The sequence below is a fragment of the Struthio camelus genome, chromosome 2 (genome assembly GCF_040807025.1).
Source record: "Struthio camelus isolate bStrCam1 chromosome 2, bStrCam1.hap1, whole genome shotgun sequence".
Lineage (NCBI taxonomy): Eukaryota > Metazoa > Chordata > Aves > Struthioniformes > Struthionidae > Struthio > Struthio camelus.
The window spans coordinates 4,720,212-4,741,945 of NC_090943.1; the positions used below are offsets into that span (position 1 = coordinate 4,720,212).

The 21,734-nt window shown below is 39.7% G+C and overlaps 1 protein-coding gene across 13 annotated transcripts in view; it reads right to left on the reverse strand.

The window, feature by feature from the left end:
- Positions 1 to 21,734, reverse strand: part of ADCYAP1R1 (ADCYAP receptor type I) — a 148,116-nt gene that overhangs the window by 11,113 nt on the left and 115,269 nt on the right. For 5 of the 13 annotated variants that reach the window (XM_068934126.1, XM_068934127.1, XM_068934130.1 and 2 more), the window contains 4 exons: positions 13,922 to 13,975; positions 10,952 to 11,035; positions 2,671 to 2,800; positions 2,414 to 2,455 (listed from right to left, as the gene is read on the reverse strand). In XM_068934126.1, the coding sequence (XP_068790227.1) occupies positions 2,414 to 2,455; positions 2,671 to 2,800; positions 10,952 to 11,035; positions 13,922 to 13,975 (310 nt within the window). The remainder of the gene's footprint in view (positions 1 to 2,413; positions 2,456 to 2,670; positions 2,801 to 10,951; positions 11,036 to 13,921; positions 13,976 to 21,734) is intronic. The other 8 variants (XM_068934136.1, XM_068934135.1, XM_068934137.1 and 5 more) reach the window with 4 other exon arrangements.

The window sequence follows — 21,734 nt, forward strand, 5'->3', positions numbered from 1 at the left end:
TACTTATCTCCACATTAGCTTTAGGCAAGACCTTCTGGTTATTCTTTTAATACTTACAGGAAGATAACAGATGAAACAACAGTTCTAGGTGGAAGAAGTGGATATCCAGTAACACCAGCTGGTGGAGTACGAGTGCAGCCACCAACTCCAGCAAAGAGTGATCCAGAACTCACCTTCTGAGCTACATGGGACTATGTCATGAAGACATCTTACCTTAACAGTCACCTGTGAGGCACTCTGACTAAGCTCACCAGCAAAGATGACCCAAAAGTTTACTTGATCACCTTGGGTAAGTTTTTATTTTATTTATTGATATATTTATCTATCTATTTATTCATCTATTTATTTGAGAAGCAACCACTTGGATAAATGAGCTAAGCTCCTACTGAAGTAGGGATCATCTATTGCATTCTGTGTGCAAACAAGCATGGAATTCTATTGCACTAAAATTGGTAATGATAAATGATCTCAATCTCCTTGAAAAGGAAAAAAGAAGGTGATTTTAGGAAAAGTCTTTTCCTATTAGACTGTGTAAGAAGTGATTCAATGGAAAAGAAAATGAACGAACTGTATATATTGCCTTCAAGGCAACGCTGGGAAAGGCGTCATTTTCCACTAACTCAGAATATCTTCATCTCAGAAATTCAACCCAGTGAATGCAGTCAGGGGAACAACAATTTGTGGACCAGAACAGGTAAATCAGAAGTTCAGCTTGATTAGCACTTCCACATAAACAGACTCGAGCACACACATACAAACACCTATAGAAAAAGTTTTACAGGAAACAATTTCAGGCTTTCAAAAATGAAGAGATGGAAAACTCTTTACAAATGCTAATTTATACTGTACTCCAATTATATAGTGTATTCCTGAGCTTAACAGTTGGGTTCAATAGGTAGGCAAAGATATAGCACAGTACTGTTGCACAAAGGAGAAATTTTTATATCTCTATCCAAGATGACAAATTCTTCTTTGTCAGACTATTCAGGACACTGCTTACAATTGTCATGACAAAGTAATCAATATCATATAATGTGATATGATGTGATATGTGATAGGATATGACAATCCTTTTCCCCATTAACATCTCTAAAAGTATAATACTCTATATACTATATACTGTAAAATGAGATCAGCGAACATAAACTAGTGTCACCCCACTGAATGAAAACAAGACAGAGTGTTTGGGGTATGGTTCATCCTCTCTTTTTTAAAATATTCATAAATTAGAAGCTTAAATGTGGAGCTAGTCCCTTTAGAGTCAGTTTAACACACACCTCTGAAAGATTATTCATTTCACCTGTCTTAAATGCCCACCACAGGGTGAGATAAAGCACCTTCTAGAAGTTATTCTTTCTCTATATAGACAACTAAGGGAGCCCAGTATGGTTACCCCACCCTTAGATGTTGAATATTTCAACATCTAAGTACAGATGGAAGCCATTCTACAACTTTAATCTTTCCTCTGCTTCTGTTATTTAGTAGAACTATATTAAAGACTACAGTGATCTCACTTTCCAAAGGCCTAATTGGACAATTATCAAAACTGCTCTTAAATGCAAGACCAAAGCTACAGCAACCAAAAGGTGACACTCATAAGTGTGGCTGTCAGAAACATAATTCATAGTTATTTACAGTGACAACCCCGATATTCAAAAAAGCGTTCTTTAAAAATATATGAAGCTACAAAATGTAAAGAAATGACAAAAAAAAAAAAGTAGAGCACAACAATGAAGATCCCTATTAAATTTTTGCTGTGTCTTTCAGAGACAAAAATTTCCTTATGTTATGGAGAAGCCAAGCACCAAAATAGCATGGCTTATCCAACTAGTTCTAGTAAAACCTCATAAGCAACCACTCAAGCAATGATGCTATCCTGTACTTGCAGAGAGGGGTTTGTCAAGTGACATAAAGTGCCCAATCTTCATCTCATGCAAAGAGGTCCAAGTGACTTAATGATGCTGGCCAGAGTGGTTGGGGTCCATTCCTCATTGCCCTAGACATGAAGTAAGATTCCTAAATTAGAAACCTACTTGCTCATGGTTATTTCTGCAGTCAACAGAAAGGTGCAAGCACCTTCAGAGAGTGTTTCAGCCCCAGGTTAGATGTGAGCTACCTCTTGAAGGTGTTTATCTCTCTGTTGAATCCAGCAGGAGTCCTGGGAAACCAGTCATTTAACTGCCTCTGTTAGGGAGCATTAATCTGGGCCATCATCTCTGGCAAGAACAACGCTTTGCTTAATGAAGAAATTGAACTTCCTTTTTCTTTTGCTGAGACGCTGAGGTTGGGATGAAGGTATCAGGGAATGGGGTAGATGTTGAGTTACAGATAAGGATTAGAATGACAGTTAGTCCCATAAGGAAATATGTTGGGGGTGGTGAGGGTGGGAGAGGTCAAATATTAAAAATCTTACCTCCCCATTCAAGAAACAATAGAGAACAGCAACAACAAAACCCTAGATAAACAGGAGAGAAAAAACTGTAATTCATTTCCTTCAGAAAATGTCAGAAAATAGCTGGAGTTTAAAAAAAACAGAAACAAAAACAAAATCCTAGTCTACAAAGCATGTGCACATGTGAATAAACACACAGTCTGAGAACTATGCATGCAAAGTGGTCATAATGAATGCAGACTTATTTTTAACAAAAGCAGAATTCACTGTATAATCACCTGGAAAGATCCCAGTCCCAATTCAAACACTAGTCTCTCCCGCTTACTGACATTTTCAGGAGAAAAAGCAAACACCGTGTAGTGAATTCCAAACAAGGGGATAAGCAGTAGCGTAGAGCGAGCCAGTCTCCTGTTGTAACAGAGTGAGAGAAGTTTAGTGCAGCCTTGTAATAAACAACCTGAGCTTTAATTAAAGAAGAAAATGCAGCAAATAAATATTTTCTTGCCTCCCTTTTTGTAAATACATACGCTATATAATTATGCATATAAATTTCCAACTTTTTCATTTGTTCCCAAATAATGATTTTGCACACACTAGTTTTCATCCACTTCTTCACACTGGTACAGTAATAGTACGAAGCAGCATACTAATAATGCTTAATACTCTGAATCGTTGTTTTGGTTTACGTTATTATAAGCCAGGATTTTTTCTACAGTGCCAGACATGAGGAAGGTAATCTTGGTATGGGATTCAGACTGCTACCAGAACACGATAGTAACCCTCTCACCTAATTGCTTAGTCTCAGTGGAGTGTTTGGACCCACTTTTTTGGTGAGTTTATTTCTGTATTGACAAAAAAACCCAGAACAACAACAAAAATAAGGCCAAAAATTCACATGTTGTTCAACTCATGATTATTCCTCGAGGTCTTGATTTTAGTTTCACTTATACAGTCGGAAACTTCAATGTAATTCCATTGTGTAACTAATTTCCATTGCATCAGAATAAAGAGGTTTGAAAGAAATGAGATCCCATTGGTCTAGACAAAAGGCCTGGAAATAAACATGCATACCTTTAAACAGTTATCCGAATATGGACGAAATTCAGCAAATGTAGGGATCTAACACAGGACTTACACATCAGCTTTGGTCAGTGTCATTTGCTGACTGGGTGGCAGAAAGGACCCAAGATAAAGGAACCGTTGAATGAGGTGAGTGCTTTATTAAAACAAAGTGGCCTAAAGTAACTTTTTGGTCATTTTCAAAGGGCAGCAAAAAATGACTGATTCCCTTCAGCTAAGTTAAGGAGATAGATGGAGGGCAGAGAAAGCTAATAAGCCGTAAAGACTTCTGGAAGAGCTCCCTACTATTTCAATTTTAAATTTTCAGTCTGCCTATATATGATATGTTGCATATGGATTTGAATTTGCTCATCACATACGCCACCGTTAAGTCACTGAAAGCGAAGATTTAATTAATACACCTCCAAGAAGTCTATGAGCATATCCAACATTAAACTAGAAATGGGACATTAGTTCATTGTTAGTGACCCTCAGTTATGTTTTGCACACTGATGGTGATAAACACACAACGACCCTTTCTCTTAGATGGTACTAAAAACCATATGATTCATTTGTGAGATGCACACCAAGTCTCAAATCTCAAGTCACAAACCAGAGGATGTAATTTTTGTCAATTATGAAGTTAGACATTAACCAAAAGGTTTTTTTTTCTTTATTTTTTTCTTTTTTTTTTTTTTTTTTTTAACAAGAGAGAGAGGAAAAACTTGGAATAGGTTGACAAGGAGCATACAGACTCTCCAACTTTGGTGATCTCTAAAAAAAGGAAGTACTATAGGACTGATCCAAAGCAATGGATTAAAAGACCTTTCAAGATCTCTTCTAGTCCTTTTTCTCTGTGGACATGTAATTAGACGAATGAACAAGAACAGAAACATTGTGGAAAGGATTATAAAACAATATTATCTCCATAAACCAAAAAGTATGCAAAGCATATACCAGTGTCTTAAACTAGCCGTGTATTGCAAAGAAATCAAATGAGGTAGTAAACTGTACAAAGAAATATAAATTCTCAAAGTCAGTGACCCTGTGTGTACAGATTTAACAAAAAAAAAAGTGTATTTCACCTCAGTCCTAAGGAATTAGCTTTGAGAAAAATGCAGAGGAAGGCTTTTTCTACAGCCAGTTTTCTGACATTAATCATATCTGATTATTCATACAATTAGTTTGCAGGATCTTTAAACACGATGTCACCCTCAGCTTATTTGAGATATTCTCTTCAGTATTGTCATAAAAGTCATCAAGAAAATACAGAAAAGTAAGAAATAGCACATGCTGAAAATTATAGATGATTAAGATCTGTAAAGAGGAAAAAGATCTTGCTAAGAATGGTAAGAATAACCTTAGATGTTTTTAAGGGTTGTCTGGATGATGATGAATTGTGTTTTTTCAAGAACTTTAGGAAGAAAGAGGACTTAAAGCAGCAGCTGTGAGACAAGAAAGATAATGTGCAATGGTGAAACGAAGATGTGAAAGCTAAAAATGCAATAAAATTCTCAGCGATGTAACAGCCACAGATACCCATCCTCTTTTCTTTGTGCGTTCTCTGGGACACGCAAGGAAGTCGGGGACAAATCCAAGAGCTCTGAGGACAATAATCACTCTCCTGGCCTTAAAAAGACTATTTAGAAGAGAGATGTTCTCCAAGAGGTGTAGCAAAAAACATATTTACATTCCACCAGGAAGACAAATGTCTCAAGGTTACTTTAAAAAAGCAAGCTGTTTCTCAACTTTTATTGAAGGTGACATTCAATTGTTCTCCTGTTGCTTTCCTCTAAAATGGCTTAAAAATGAGATTCTCTCCAATAGAATGACTATGAATGTGAATCTTCCAGAAAATATTACTCCAAAAAGACGCAGATAGTGTCTTAGAAAAAAAGAAAGGATGGGAGGAGGAGTAGACGAGTTTTCCAAGTTAACAACTGGCTGTGCCGCTGGTGTTGGCAACAGGGCTTTGGTTTCTATGACCATGGGACCCTGTTTGAAGATCAACAGCTGATGGGGAGATATGGGATCCAGCTTACCAAGCGGGGCACGCGTGTCTTTGCCAACAGATTGGCCAGCCTGGTAAGGAGGGCTTTAAACTAGGCAAGATGAGAGAAGGGGAGTGGTATAGTGGCAGGAGAGTCAGTAAAACACCGCTCAAGTCAGGATGCCTCCAGCGGGTGCATACAGCCAGGGGAGACAGCATGCAACATGGCTATGGAGGATCCTCTTGCACCTCTCCTGGGAAGCCTGCGTGCTTGACTGGCTCTCTGAAATGCCTGTACACCAATGCACGCAGCATGGGGAATAAACAGGAAGAGTTAGAGATCTGTGTGCGGTCGCAGGGCCATGATCTCATTGCCATTACAGAGACATGGCGGGATCGTTCACATGACTGGGATGCTGTCATGGATGGCTACGTGCTTTTTAGGAAAGACAGGCCAGGAAGGCGAGGTGGTGGAGTTGCCCTTTATATGAGGGAGCAGCTAGAATGTGTGGAGCTCTGCCTCGGGGTGGATGAAGAGCAAGTTGAGAGCCTATGGGTAAGGATTAAAGGGCAGGGTAACATGGGTGACACTGTTCTGGGGGTCTACTACAGGCCACCTGATCAGGAGGAAGTCATCGATGAGGCCTTCTACCGACAGCTGGAAGTAGCCTCACGATCACAGGCCCTGGTTCTCATGGGAGACTTCAACCACCCTGACATCTGTTGGGAAGACGGCACAGCTAGGCACAAACAGTCAAAGAGGTTCCTGCAAATTTCTTGACCCAGGTGGTGGAGACGCCAACGAGGAGAGGTGCGCTGCTAGACCTTGGACTAACGAACAAAGAAGGTCTAGTTGGAGATGTGAAGGTTGGGGGCAGCCTTGGCTGCAGTGACCATGAGATGGTGGAGTTCAGGATCCTACGAGGAGGGAGCAGGGCAATAAGTAGGATTGCAACGCTGGACTTCAGGAGAGCCGACTTTGGCCTCTTGAGGGACCTACTTAGGGGAATCTCCTGGGGTAGGGCCCTAGAAGGAAGAGGGGTCCAAGAAAGCTGGTTAATATTCAAGCATCACCTCCTCCAGGCTCAAGATCAGTGCATCCCTCTGAGGAAGAAGTCCAGCAAAGCGGGCAGGAGACCTGCATGGATGAGCAAGGAACTCCTGGCCAAACTCCAACAGAAGAAGGAAGTACACAGAATGTGGAAAAGGGGACAGGCCACTTGGGAGGAATACAGGGACATTGTCACAGTATCCAGGGATGCAATGAGGAAGGCTAAGGCCCATTTGGAACTAAATCTGGCAAGGGACGTCAAGGACAACAAGAAGGGGTTCTTCAAATACATCAATAGCAAAAGGAAGACTAGGGAAAATGTGGGCCCGCTGCTGAATGGGGCGGGTCCCCTGATAATGAAGGATACAGAGAAGGCAGAGTTATTGAATGCTGCCTTTGCCTCCGTCTTCACTGCTAAGGCCAGTCCTGAGGAATTCCAGACCTTGGAGACAAGAGAGGAAGGCTGGAGAAAGGAAGACTCTCCCTTGGCTGAGGAGGATCAGGTTAGAGATCTTTTGTCCAGACTTGACATCCATAAATCCATGGGCCCCGATGGGATGCACCCACGAGTGCTGAGGGAGCTGGCGGATGTTATCACTTGGCCACTCTCCATCATCTTTGAAAGGTCCTGGGGATCAGGAGAGGTGCCTGAGGACTGGAAGAAAGCCAGTGTCACCCCAGTCTTCCAAAAGGGCAAGGACGAGGAGCCAGGAAACTACAGGCCTGTCAGCCTCACCTCCATCCCTGCAAAGGTCATGGAACAGCTCATCCTGGAGGTCCTTATTAAGCATGTGGAAGACAAGAAGGGGATCCGGAGTAGTCAGCATGGATTCACCAAAGGGAAATCATGCTTGACCAATCTGATAGCCTTCTATGATGGAATGACTGGCTGGGTAGATGAGGGCAGAGCAGTGGATGTTGTCTCCCTGGACTTCAGCAAGGCTTTTGACACTGTCTCCCATCACATCCTCCTAGGTAAGCTCAGGAAGTGTGGGCTAGATGAGTGGACAGTGAGGTGGATTGAGAACTGGCTGGATGGCTGAGCTCCGAGAGTTGTGGTGAATGGCACAGAGTCAAGTTGGAGGCCTGTGGCTAGCAGTGTCCCCCAGGGGTCAGTCCTGGGTCCAGTCTTGTTCAATGTATTCATCGATGACCTGGAGGAAGGCACAGAGTGCACCCTCAGCGAGTTTGCTGATGATACTAAACTGGGGGGAGAGGCTAACACACCAGAAGACTGTGCTGCCATTCCGAGGGACCTGGACAGGCTGGAGAGGTGGGCGGAGAGGAACCTCCTGAAGTTCAACAAAGGCAAGTGCAAGGTCCTGCACCTAGGCAGGAATAATCCCATGCACCAGTACAGGCTGGGGGTTGACCTGCTGGAAAGCAGCTCTGCCGAGAAGGACCTGGGAGTGCTGCTGGACAACGAGTTAAACATGAGCCAGCAGTGTGCCCTTGTGGCCAAGAAGGCCAATGGTCTCCCGGGCTGCATTAGGCAGAGTGTTGGCAGCAGGTGGAGGGAGGTGATCCTGCCCCTCTCCTCAGCCCTGGGGAGGCCTCACCTGGAGTACTGTGTCCAGTTCTGGGCTCCCCAGTACAAGAGAGACATGGCACTCCTGGAGAGAGTCCAGCGGAGGGCTACCAAGATGATTAGAGGGCTGGAGCACCTCTCCTATGAGGAAAGACTGCAAGAGCTGGGCCTGTTCAGCCTGGAAAAGAGAAGACTGAGAGGCGATCTCATCAATGTGTACAAGTATCTGAAGGGGGGAGTGTCAAGAGGATGAGGCCAGCCTCTTCTCCGTGGTGCCCAGCAACAGGACAAGAGGCAACGGGCAGAAACTGAACCACAGGAAGTTCCATCTGAACCTGAGAAAAAACTTCTTCACTGTGAGGGTGACAGAGCATTGGAACAGGTTGCCCAGAGTCTCCTTCGCTGGAGATATTCAAAAGCCGTCTGGACGTGATCCTGGGCAATATACTCTAGGTGACCCTGCTTGAGCAGGGAGGTTGGACTAGATGATCTCCAGAGGTCCCTTCCAACCTAAACGATTCTGTGATTCTGTGAAGACATCAAAGTGTGAACTAGTCCTGTAGAATAAGATCCATCTCACCTAAGTTTGCACATAGATGCTGTAGATATCTATATTTAAATTATTAACATAAAGACTTTGAAGACAATGCAAAGAAACAGGCACTTTTACAGTAGAATTCTGGCCTGATGTGGACGTGTTATCTCACTAAAGATAGGGTGAATCATGTTGTAGACTCCATCAGATCTCTACTGAGTGTATCTGTTGATATATATTGACTAGCTTAAAGTAATTAGATATCTACAAAGTAGACATCAATCTTTATTAAAATTAATTCCAAACCTACACTCATTTTACTGACAACGAATAGTAATAGACATTCATAACGATGAGTCATCTTTTCCTAAAGGAGACTTTTATACAGGTCAACTATATTACACCTCATCAGAAGCCTAACAGTCTCTCCAGTGACTACAAAGGGAATTGAGGCTGAGTTTGTCACGTGGATATCTTCACTGTCAACTTCTAAAGTTTAGATTAGAGGAATCCCACCTCTTGCCTCAAACTTGGTGAGGAATGAGCTCAAAAATAATCGTGACAATATTTTAAGTGGAAGAATAAAGAGCAAACCATGAAGATACAGTATGCCATTAGCAGTAAAATGCTTAGTATGGCTGGGATTTAATAAATGTGAGTATCTATTTTATCTAGAACATGCTAAATATAGTTAGCATGTGACTTTCAAGAAACTCAGTTGTCCTTCTAACAGGTACATCTCCTATCTAAAAGATTAATTAGGTATGTAATATCCCTTTTGAAGACTTAAGATGACACCTAAACATAGTAATTGGTTACTGCTTTTTTATTTTCCCATGTATAAATGACATTTTCAGGCTAAGGACTTTAAAAGCTGTCACGGCTTATTGAGAGCTTCATACTTTGACACACAAAATGAGGTTTAATTGTGTTTATGGGATGATATACAGGGATTTTTTTTCTTTTTTTTCCTGGCTACCTGTGTGTTTAATACGTCTTGCCATTGACTAGATAGAAGATTTCACCTTGGAGAGTTGTCAGTCTCCTATCTTTCTAAAATTTGCATTTACTTAATCGGAAATTTGTTTGTCTGCAAAGGTACCGTATGAAGCCTATGCTGCATCAGGGTGTAGGCTGAGTTGTAAACTTCATATTTAAAACAGTCTCCTCCTAAAGGTAGGTCTAAGCTTTACCTAACTAGTCTTAGTCTTTCAGCCTCTCTGGACTTAGAAAACTGACTTTCTGACTACTTTTGTCTCCTATTGTCTGTTTCTTCCATCTGCTATTGTACAATGTCAGTCTGTTGTCTGAATCTTCTGACAGCGACACTACTATATATCTTAAAGATCTTGAGGTGACAAAATCGCAGAGCAAGAAGGATTATTTTCATGCGTAAAATTGGTCTTATGACCTATCAAATGTAATAAAATATACAGCTGTAAGTTATGACAATATTTTCTTTCATTCTTTAGTGATGATAAAGATAATTATTGACTACTCTCCAGCAAAATGCTATACTTGTGGATCAGTGCAGCAGGACCTCTTTGAGAATATTGATTTTCACTCAGAAGACTGCCATAAAATGCAAGAGAAATTTCATCAGAGAACATAGAATATAAGAGATTTCTCCAAGGTACATGTCTCGTCTAACCTAATCGTGTGAACTTCTTGTACAAGTTACCAAGTCAGATGCACTATGATAAAGTGATTAATTCATAAATGCCTAAACTAAATGGCACTAGTTCACTTTTCTCGTTGCTTCGCTCTCCATTGGCAAATAACAGAGCTTTGACAGTGATTTCACGCTAGATACCTAACATTTAGATATTAGGCTAACCTCAGCTAGAACTGATCCCTAGCTCTCCTTACTCCTGGGTATGTATTGACACAATTTCATTGAGCTCAATGGATATAAATTGTTCTACACAGGATGAGAGTCTGATTCGCTCTCTCCTTTCCACCACAGTTGTCCCAGGAAACCTTCAAGTAAAACATTTCCTCTCAGTGTGACCAGAGCTCACCTCACTGATGTATAATTGGGAGTAATTATTAACAATTTTGATACACACATTGAAGGATATAAGCAAGTAATTCAAAAATCTATATAAGTCATTGAAAGACACACAGTGACAGCAGAGATTTGGATTAGAGCTGGAAACTACTATCCAGAACCATAAATAGCATCAGCATTAATTTACAAAATTTCACACAAATAACCTTAAAATCCTTGATCACGGCGCATCCGCAAAAGCACAGAACAACAAAAAAATTCTACATGCAACAAGAACTAAATGAACACTTGCTCTCCGGTTACTACCCCTCTGCTAGCATTAAATTATTTCTTTGCAACATGCGTCATACAAACACAGTAATGTCACAGGATTGCGTACACTTACAGGGTAATGGTTGATAGTTCTGACATCTTGCAAGAATGCTGGTTAGCCCTCTTAGGCTTACAGTAGCATTTCTGAACGCAGCTGCTAAATATGACAAGATTAGCATTTTTTTCAGCATATTGTGAACAGGCCAAGGTTTGTTAGTTTCAACACATTTATGAGACACATCACAAAGATGGAAAGCGGACATGATGGAGTGAAATTATAGCACAAACCAGCAGCTTAACTGAAGCCAAAATAATAATATTTAAAAAATGCAGTGGATGTTGCTGGCAATCGTGATGTGTTGACTCACAGATAAGCCAGAGATTGAACAACCTGGAGGCAGGTGGTCAGCCTTACGCATTAAAAATTCACGTGACCTTTGCAGTCTGAGAGTGTACAGAATGTAACAGAACAGCATATTAAATGAAAGTTGACTGCACACTTGTGGAGCACAATAATAACATAAACTTGTAGAATGGAAATTAGTCTAAGATGAAGTTGGATCAGATGCTCCTCATTTTTGTGCCTGAATACCCAACTTGTAAATAACTTCTTTTCAGTGGAGAGTGCTAGTATGGACACCAAAGTGATTCTCAGCTGAGCTTCCTTCATATATGGGGATGGGGGTTCAGTAAGAAAGCTGCATGTGAGAAAGCCAGTTCAAAGGTATTTCTTAATTTATGTCGCACACCGTAAGATAGGTGTGTGCCTGTAAAAGCAGTGGGCACATATACTCTATTATAGATCAAGACCATAACCTCTGTATGCTGTACTATTGCAGGAGCTGCTATGGATAATGGGGTCTTTACACTTGCAGTCAGCTGAACAGGGGCAAATTCCAATTAGCTGTCCAGAAGGGTAGTCTTAAAACAATTTGGGAAGGCATTTCAAAGGATCTGAGGGACGGAAGGAAAGAGACTTTGTACATGTTTTGGCAGGCTGAAAGCCGCATGGGAATTGAAAATGCTACTTTCTTGTTGAAGTTTGCAGGAAGATTTCTTTTTCTTTTTTGAATCTGTGTTTTTTTTTTGGTAGGATTCACCTTAGGGAAGGTTGAACACTGGCAGTGTAGATTTCTATCTAAGCCAGACATCCTTTGCTCCTGTTAGAATCATCAGAGAGAATAAGTAATCAAGAGGGAAATAGACACTTTTGGGGCAGGGTATTTTAGATAGCCACTGTAGGACAGGATGAACAGCACACCAAACTCCATTACCTGCCTTGACTAGCTCTTCACTGACTATAAAGGAGACTATGATGCTTTTCTAATGCTATTGCCTATAAGGCAAACGTCTCTACTTATTCAAACGAATCATACTCTATATCTGTTGCACAGTCTATGACTTGTGTTCACGGAGCCGTAGACGGAAGATGTATCTTATAAACTGAACAATAAACTAGAATAAATTGAAAAAAGAAATTATACTTCTCTCTACTGTTAACTCCTTTAAGCCAATCCAATTTACTAGAGTTCCTCTTTCCCTTTTGGGTAATCAAAAGCTAATAGTTATAGTCTGATTGTAAAATATTTATTTATTAGAGATGGTAGTATAAGAGCTAGAAAGAATATAATACTGTGGCATGTACGCATCTAGCAAATAGAAGAAATAATCATGTTTCGACTTGTGAATTGAACCTCATTTCTTTGGGGTGATGCTGAGGAAGTAAATGTGAAAATGACGGTGTTACTTTTACAGAATCACTTCTCTGATAAATTTTTGCACCACCTCATATAACATGTCTGATTTCACAGAGCTGAGCTGTGAATTAAGACTGACCAAGAACAAGGATTGACATTTTAGAGACATTTCCTTTTACTTTGGCTGAGATTTTTAAAAGTGACAATGGATTTTGAATATCTCACTCCTTTTTTGATAACCTGAGTTGAAACACATTATCTAGGACCAATTTTCATCACAAGATTGATGCTCAGCATGTGCTGAAAACAGTGCTTATTAAGGTATTTCAAGCAACACATCCTGAAACAAAAACCTCTAAAAATTAATAATCACTTCGAAAGATCTTAGTCATGGGGTGTTGAAGAGGGTCGTTTTTCTGCCTGGCATGCTTAATGCTGCAGTAGTAATATGGAAAAAAAAATGCTCACCTACATTTTCTTCATTATATTCTGGGGTACTTTTGGTAGAGATTGATATTATAGGTATTTCTAGTGACTAGTACTAACATGACAGTTCTTATTTATTTGCTAGAATTATCAGAAAGCGCCGACTTGATTCTGAAAATAGTGTCTCACAGTTAATTGCTACTCCACAGCCAGTGAGGGGAGGTTCACATATTGGTGGACAGTAAAAAACTTCTGCAGTGTTTCATAGGAGAATGTTACTATTTCACTGCTCTTTGTTTTTTTTAGCTGCTTTTTTTTTTCCCACCACCTTATCTAATTTAAAAAGAACTATTTTTCTGACGTTGGACATTACAAGGTGACCTAAAATGTTTAAAAAACAGAATTGATAGAAATTTTTCTTCCTTTGTTTCTTTTGTTTCTTCTTCTGTTTTTTTTTTTTTTTTTTTTTCTTCTTCCATCAAAGCAGAAACACTAGAGGAAGGAAATGAAGAGAGGAGAGGCAGAAAAGGCAGGAACTAGAAAGAAATGAGAATGAGAGAGAAATAGCTGAAGAAGAGAAAAATAATGTAAATGAGATTATGTATGTCACAACATTACACAAATTAGGGTAGGATCCTCAGTCCTCTGTAGAAACACACAAAATGGAACTGGTGACGTCTAACTATATCCATCCAAAAGGAATCTAATCTGAGCTGTCACCTTTAGCTCACTCAATCATGGAAAGAAATGGGCATTTCCAGAGGCTGAGTTGACCTATGTAACAGAGGTGTCTAAGACATATGGGATGTATAGTCTAATGGAGGTGCCCAGGTCTCTGGATTTGACCGTAGACGACGACCAGACTATTTAGATTAAATACGAGACTTTAGACAGCTAAAGGCAAACAAGCTGAGTCTCACCGCATGTGTCCTGTGCATGGACTGCAGCTGCCTCTGGGAGGAAGAGGGAGGGTGCTAGGGTGGAAGGGGAAAGAGAAAGTTAAATAGTCCCAGGAGGAAATGAGTGATGTTTGATGTGGCTGAAGACCATCTTGTCAGGTTGAACACCTAGACGTCCGGCAAGATAATGCAAATGAGAGAGTAAAATATACGAGGCAAAGGTAGTTGCAATTCAATTGTAAAGAGTCTGTAGGCTTTTCATGAGTGCTTAAGAGAAGTAAAATGAACATGCCAATTCTCAGGAATGAAGTTATGCTTTGTTACCAAGGCCACGTAGGTCCGTAATGAAAAAGATCAAGGTTCTGCATTTAGGTCATTAATAGCATGCAGCGAATGGCAGAGTTTGTGGGTTGTCTCAGAATATGCTGAAGGTGGAGCATTAGGGAAAACACAACAACGGTAGAATTTGGTTTGTATAAGTTAAAACTGTGCCTCGTTAAAGAATCTTTGTGCACCCTGCTCAAACAATTCCATGCAACCTCACTGCAAATAGCATTGGTAGCTTGTCACTGAATAAACGTATGGCAGTAGGAGAAGAAATGTAGAAAAAAAATGTTGAAATAAAGTACTGAAGATACAGCAAAGTGTTAAGCAAGGTGAAAGTAGAAAGACTGTGCAGGAGAGAAAAAATCGAAAAATGCAGCTATACCATCTATTATTTATGCTATGTGCCTCCCTACCTATGGCTGATATTGCTAGAGCCAGGGGAATTACTTTCCTTGGCACCCAATTCCTAACGATTTCCTGAAGCTAGATTTGTTTCTTGGCCAAAATACAAACTACTATTACAAATACCCTGGATTTGCAGATCAGATATAAACAGCTCGCAAAAGTGAACTCATTTTTTGAGTAGAAAACAAAGTTGATGATGACTGTAGAAGCTCATCCTGCTGCAGGCTTGACTGTGGGCACTGAGCCAATGCATGTAACTACACTCCTGTCACTCAGCTCTTTTAGATACAGAATAATAAGCATGGGTGCGTCCCTCTAAAGTATTTATTTAATTCCATCTCATTTGACTTTTGAAGTCTACGGTATACATATCTACCTCTTACAGTGTCATCCCATGCTCACCTTGCAGTCAGTGGATATAAGCAAACAAAAAAGGGAGATTCATCTGACCTGAAACATCTGATTTAGAATGAAACGAATTGCACCAAGGACTTCATTCGCTAGACTGGGCAGATCTCTCCTGACAACAGAAGGAGCCCAACATGATTAGCTTATTTATTCAGGTGCATCCCACTCTGTCGTGCTAAGAGTACAACCACTTTTTTTTGCACTTCATAAAAAGGGCGTCTGTTTCTATACTGTTCACTTGAAAACACATCCAAATGTCCTAGTTAGCTTTTGTCAAAGTCCTAGTCTAGTTACCGATAGCTCTACTTTTCCTGATACAGCCCACCAAATCAAAAAACTTTCCCCTGATCTCTCTAAGAGATCTGAGGTATTTTAAGACCTCCTTCTTACACCTGGTAATAACCTGAAAACAAGTTTAGAACAAGATAAACCACATGTGAAATCTCCTTTACAGCCCTTGTCCAAAACCCACTAAAATCACTTAACTTTAATGGGTAGTAGAGGTCTTCTGTCATCTGACTTTGTGGTATTTAAGTCTTTGAGGTCTCTTTTATTGGTTTAACGTGTGAGGTCAGTTTTGTATTTCTCTTCTTTGTTCTGAGCAGGTATGTCTTACACAGATCAGCGAATCTTTTTTTTTTTTTTTTTCAGTGATTTGGAGGAACGTAAAGAAGATTTGTACCTTTAGCATCTATGTACTTGCAAAGCCAATGAACATCTTTACAGAGGATGTACAGTATAATACTATCCATAAGCAACTTTTTAATTCCACCAAGTGGAGATTTAATCCATTATAATTGATACCTGGCATGGCAATTACAGCTAGAATTTGGCATGGAAACTGTGTGTCTGTGAGGAAACCACCATCACCTCCACAGAAGCTGAGTCTGGCTTACTGCTTGCAGATGATAGCTGCAGTTGAAAATGAGTATTTAATAAAATGATTTAAAATTGGAATTATTTATCCAAAAATCTTGAGCTTTAGTCAGAACTGAGGCTTGAAGATGAGTGGTCAAGGAAAGCTGAAAAAAACCCAACTCTACACCGGTCATTCTTAGTTTTGCTAGCATCTGCAGAGTGGACAGACAAGGATGGAAAAAACAGTTATTGTGTGCAGAAACCAAAGAATGAAGAGATAAAGCTTAATATTTAATTGTGTTCTAGAGGGGGGAAATGGTAGTAGAAAGAAGAATACTTCAATCAAAGATCTACTTTTAATTAACTGTAATGTCAATGTTACATTTATCTATCCTTCTTATACATTACCTCTGGAGAACCTATTTAACAAACTAAATTATTCTCACTTACCCCAGAGCATAGTCTATTGTCATGCATAGTGGAATAATTCTGATGGAGGTGCATTAACATAACTTTTGGGTAAAAGACAGTAGCATGTTTAGTGAGAAAAATCGTACTACACCAAGTGAGGTTCTTAAATGAGTTTGAATTTAGGTTTACTGTTTGAAATGAAGAATCTGCATGTCTGGATCCAGTCCTACAAATCAGAGAATGTGAGTGACCTATGCCTCACTGTCCTTAAAACAAATAAATAGACAAAACCCACAGGGAATTTATTGTCCGAGTCTGGCACAAGAAGTAGACATTCAAATGCTATAGACAGGTCTTTGTCCTGTCAAAGAGCAGAGCTCATTGCTGGGGTACTTGCATAATTGGGTTTACAGAATTTGCAGCTCTGAGGCTTCAGTTAGCTTTTTTGCCTTAGCTGCCTTACACTTTACACGGCATCCCTGCGGACCATGGTCCAGGTTTCATCCCACCTCTCTTACTCTCCCTGATGAAAAACGAAATTGCTGCCTCGGTTGCAAAGGCCTGGGCTTGCGGACTTATGATCATATGAACAACCCCAGTGATTTCACTGGAAATACATAGGGGAATTACAATTTGGAATATTTCTCGGTAGCGGTACAGATGCATAGCAAGTGGATTACCAGACTATTATATGAGCTGTATGCACAGTCTTAGATTGTCCCAAGCATGAGGTAAAATATATTTGTTTAAATCATCTTCATTGAGATTGATTTCAGTATTAAACCATTGTAACTTGGTGGCCTTTGAGTTTGTGTCCATAATCTCCATGGCAGAAATAATTCATTCCAAGGCAACTAACCAATTATCCAGTTAACATCACACAGCTCCTTCCATGTATGTCATTAGGGAGAGCCTCATAAGAATTTCAGTCTTCCAGATCAAAAAACTTCTGTGGTGCAACAGCACCATCTGTCTTGGTCAATCCATTCCTCTAACGAACATATTCTTCTGCAGAGTACCTCCAAACAATCTTCAGACATAACACCAAAACCACTGGATGTGACTGATGCACGTTAGTTGCTGAAGTGAGGCACAAGAAATCAATGACAAGGAGAAGCAGACACTAAGGGGAAATTAAACTCCTTTTGTTCTTGGTATGGTTGATGCAAAATGTGAATGATGGCAGAAAGGAAATGGAAGACTATGAATACTGCTGTGCAGCAAGCTCTGAAGAAAATTCAAAGCACGTTTAAGGTCAGAGATGTCAGAATTATTCCCCATTCTCTGCAGTCCAGTAGCAACTGCTGCATGACCATTTGCATTGACCCTATTTTTGCCTTTGCACTAAGTAACTGATTCTAAGAAATGAGAGTGGAAACTGGTTTGGGACAAGTAAAATTCAAAATCCCTCCATTTCAGCCTAACAATACATGCAAAACAACTAACATAGCTATGAGCAGTGCAGGAGGGAAAGGAAGAACAGCCAGAATGGACAACTTGAATGCTGCCAAGCTAACTCTCAGTCTGAGATTTCTGAAAAGTGATCTGAATCTCAGAAACTGCTGAGATTATCTTCCGTAACGAGTAAGCTGTCCCAATAAAGGATATATAATCTGTATTTACTTTTGGAAATCTTGTCACTCAAATCATAATTCATGAAGATACAAGGCCTTTAACACTGAACATTTTCTAGTTCTGCTGATCTCAATGGCAGCTGAAAGTTTACCAGTACGAATCAAAACTGGATTATTTATTTAGGCAAAGTGCAGTGACTTCAGGAATAGATTTATGAAAACTGTTCTCCATTTTCTTTAGGAATCCTACTTTATGTATGCTGATTATGAAACTCAAAGGTATGACAAGTTATAATATTATAGAGAATTTAGTTAAGTTTATTTAAGTTAATTGCTAATTAAAGCAAGAATCTGTCTGTTGTGCACATTGCTAAAGTATTTGTGGTACTTTAAAAAGCAATAATGGAGTAACTTTATGTATATATACCATTTCTAACATTAAATGTGTATGTTTAGACCTATATTTACGTAGGTACACAGACAGGGACACACACATGTACAAATCATACTGGCTTGAGTCTTCAGCTGTGTTCAGTCCTGTTCCTTACCAGTGATGAGATTCAAGCCAGAAGCTTTTAGGTACAGACTTTCAAAGATATCTGGATCCTGAATATCCAGATGTATGCTACTAACATTTCGAAAGCAATTCAGAAGACACTGCTTAGATCTTGGTGCCTAAACCTCCTTCAAAACCGCCGTTAGGACTAATCCAACCCTTGCTGGGAATGTTGAAAGTGTATTGAACTTTACCTTACTGTTCTTAAAAATATAGGAGGAACATTCCTATGAAGAGAAGCTCACTGTTGAATCTGGCATGGTAGTCTCTTTTCCCTCACCGAATGGCACATCTGCGTAATCTTTCTCCAGATGGACCAAAGGCTAAGTAAATCTGTTAGTGGCTTCTCTTTGAATGAAAACATATTCTTGTCCAGCTCGTGGCTTGATTTTCTAACAGATGGGAAAAAAAAAAAAATCTGTGCTTCTCCTCTTTTACTGCATAGACTGTGGACAGAGCACTTCACTCTTTAAGGCTGACGCAGACTGTAATGCATTCAAGTGGAAGCTTTGAGTCACCTTTGGAGAACAGTTAATTATGAATTCTAGGTTTTAAATCCTTGATTTAAAAATGTGAACTGATTCACATATCACATATAGGCTAGAGTTATATCTTTTCTCTCTCCATACATCCGTTGAAACCATTGCCCATAAAAATACCTTACAGCAATGTGCACAAGTAGTGTTTAAAGATAGGGTCCTGCTATTTTTCATTACTATTTCAAAATAGAAAACAACAACAATTAGCCTTCGTTATACAGGTATCACCTATTCAGGTTAAGGATAAAATGGTATAACAACAGACTTAGAGTCTAACCACTTTCTAGGGTTTTCGAAATAACAGAAGCAGAATGTCTTTTAACATTGCATACATCGCAGATGATCTTGTAAGCACGAGAAAGAAGTTATGTGCTGTGATCAATGATTTAAAGATCAGAGTCTGCCAAAGCTCTAGTAAAGCACTGTTAAATCATTGTAAATGAATGCAATTTCCTTTAGAAATACAGATTCCCTTAGATTCCTATAGATTCTGGAATATCCCTCTAGCAAGTTAACCATGAAATGAGAAAATCACATTCAGGGTGGACATAGCTTTAGGCATGTTCCCACCACCACTGCAAGACTGAAAAAGATGCATACCAAATGAAAGGACAACTTTGAAGTTAGAAAGCTAGATTTGACATTAGAAAAAGTAAGTTCAAGTTCCTTTACTAGCCACAGGCACCTGCTACACCTTGTGTAGCCCTCCTTGTGCATTAGACTATCAGCTGTTCATTGGCAATAACAGCTCACGGGAACATTAGAAAAGCGCCAGATATTGTGAGTTGATGGGTTTTACAGTAATTGAAACCATAACAATTCTATAGATAGGTAATCAAAGTAGAATAGGATTTTCAATTACTTTCTCTGAAAACAAATAAATCTCTGCATAGTTATATCCCTGCTAATTATGGTACTACAGCCTACATGATCTTCCACTCTTAAGACATACTTTTTTTTTTCCTGCTTGAAAAGATTTGGTACAAATTAAAATCAACCTTCCCCAACCAAACCTTCAAAACTGGAAAAAAAAAAACAACAAAAAACCTGAAACCCATCCAAAAAAAATTTGTCTTGGGAAATGTAAATGGAGAGTATAGCAGTTGTGAATGAGAACATAAATATCTTTCTCTAAATATCATATAAGTTTAGCAATAATTAATCTTAGAAGTAGTCCAAGTAATAAGCATCTGCTTTCCTAATACTTCTTAGAAAAGAGAACTAGGACCTTGTTGATCACATACTGACAGCAAATGTTCATTGCCTATGTTTTCTATTGACTTTTCTTGTGTTAGAAAAGGATTAGATGGGGACACGAGTCCCTTTCATTGCTGGGTTAGTGGACATTCCAGCACTCTGGTAATACCTCATACAACATAATACCTGGGACTAAGAAATTAAAATGCCGTGCTAATGAATATACCATTCCTCAAACATCTGCCATTTTCTTGTCAGAAATGAGACTTTGCCATGAAGACCCTGTCGTTAACTATTAATGCCGGTAGTCTGAGCACTTGCAGCAAGACGAAGCGGTAGCAGAATGAATCACTGAGTGTCCAGTGACTTTGTAGGCGAACTGCAGAGGAGTGTTGTTTACCAAAACGCTTGTATTAGAACATTGCTTCTGCTGCCCTAACCCTCTAGGTTGCACCGTATGTAAAATCATACCTACCTATGATATATGCCATGTTTCTCCTTTCTTTCCAGCAAGATGCTGATTGGAGGAATGACGTAGACCTGAATTAGCTAGATATATGTGGGGTTTATTTTCTTTTCTTTGAGTTTTCAACATGTGAGACAAGATTTATGATGAAGAATCTGTTAAAGCAAAAGCAGAAACAAGCCTTCCCCTCCCAGATTACACTACACACAATAAGTTGGGGGAAAAAAAAAAAGAAAAAAGCTTTTGCAGTGAAATATGCTTTGATCCTTGATAATGAATGAAGAAGCAAAGGCTTGATGGAAATGTGTGCGCCTTTTTAGTCTTAAGGAGTATTCCAGCATGCATCTACATCGTGCACACCTACTGACATATTTAGTGTAGTGATTTATAGTAGTCAAAGCCTTAGACGATCTTCTGTCTATAACGAGGCTTTCAGTAATGCAACAATGCTTGTGAAAATAGTAGCCTGGATGCTAACTTTGTGTAAGGATTTCTATAGGAATATGACTTTTCTGGGTGCGTGCATTCCCTCTACAACAGCTTAACCAAAACCAGGATGCCTGAACTCAGATTCCAACATGTCATGTTACACACTACTGTCTGGGTTTCTCACATGAAAGATAATGACATCTTGGGGGATAAACTTACTAACTGTTTTATTAGTTATTAGTACTAACTTCTACTCCAGTTCAGGGACCGATGCATGAAAACACGTGCAAATAATGTGGACTTGATGTGACATGCAGTGTGCTGAGCCAGCCGTGATAGGGTTGTGAATACGCATTTCCCATCCAGAAAAGTGCGAGTGCACATTGGGTTTAGGGACTTCTGCTAGGTGCTACATGCATTTCAACATAGGCTGTAACAGTGGCCCTGAATAACCTACTGCTTGTTCGAAGTACTTGCAAATGGCATAATTAGATATTTCTAAGAAGGGGGGAGAGCAGGCATTCAATCTGGAAGCACATTGAGCAAAATCTATCTGGACTGAATATGCAGGTGCAAACACAACTCGTTATTTGTACTATAGGACCAAGTATGTCGTGAGTGTAACTACGAGAGATTAAAAATATTTACATAATTCATTCACTAG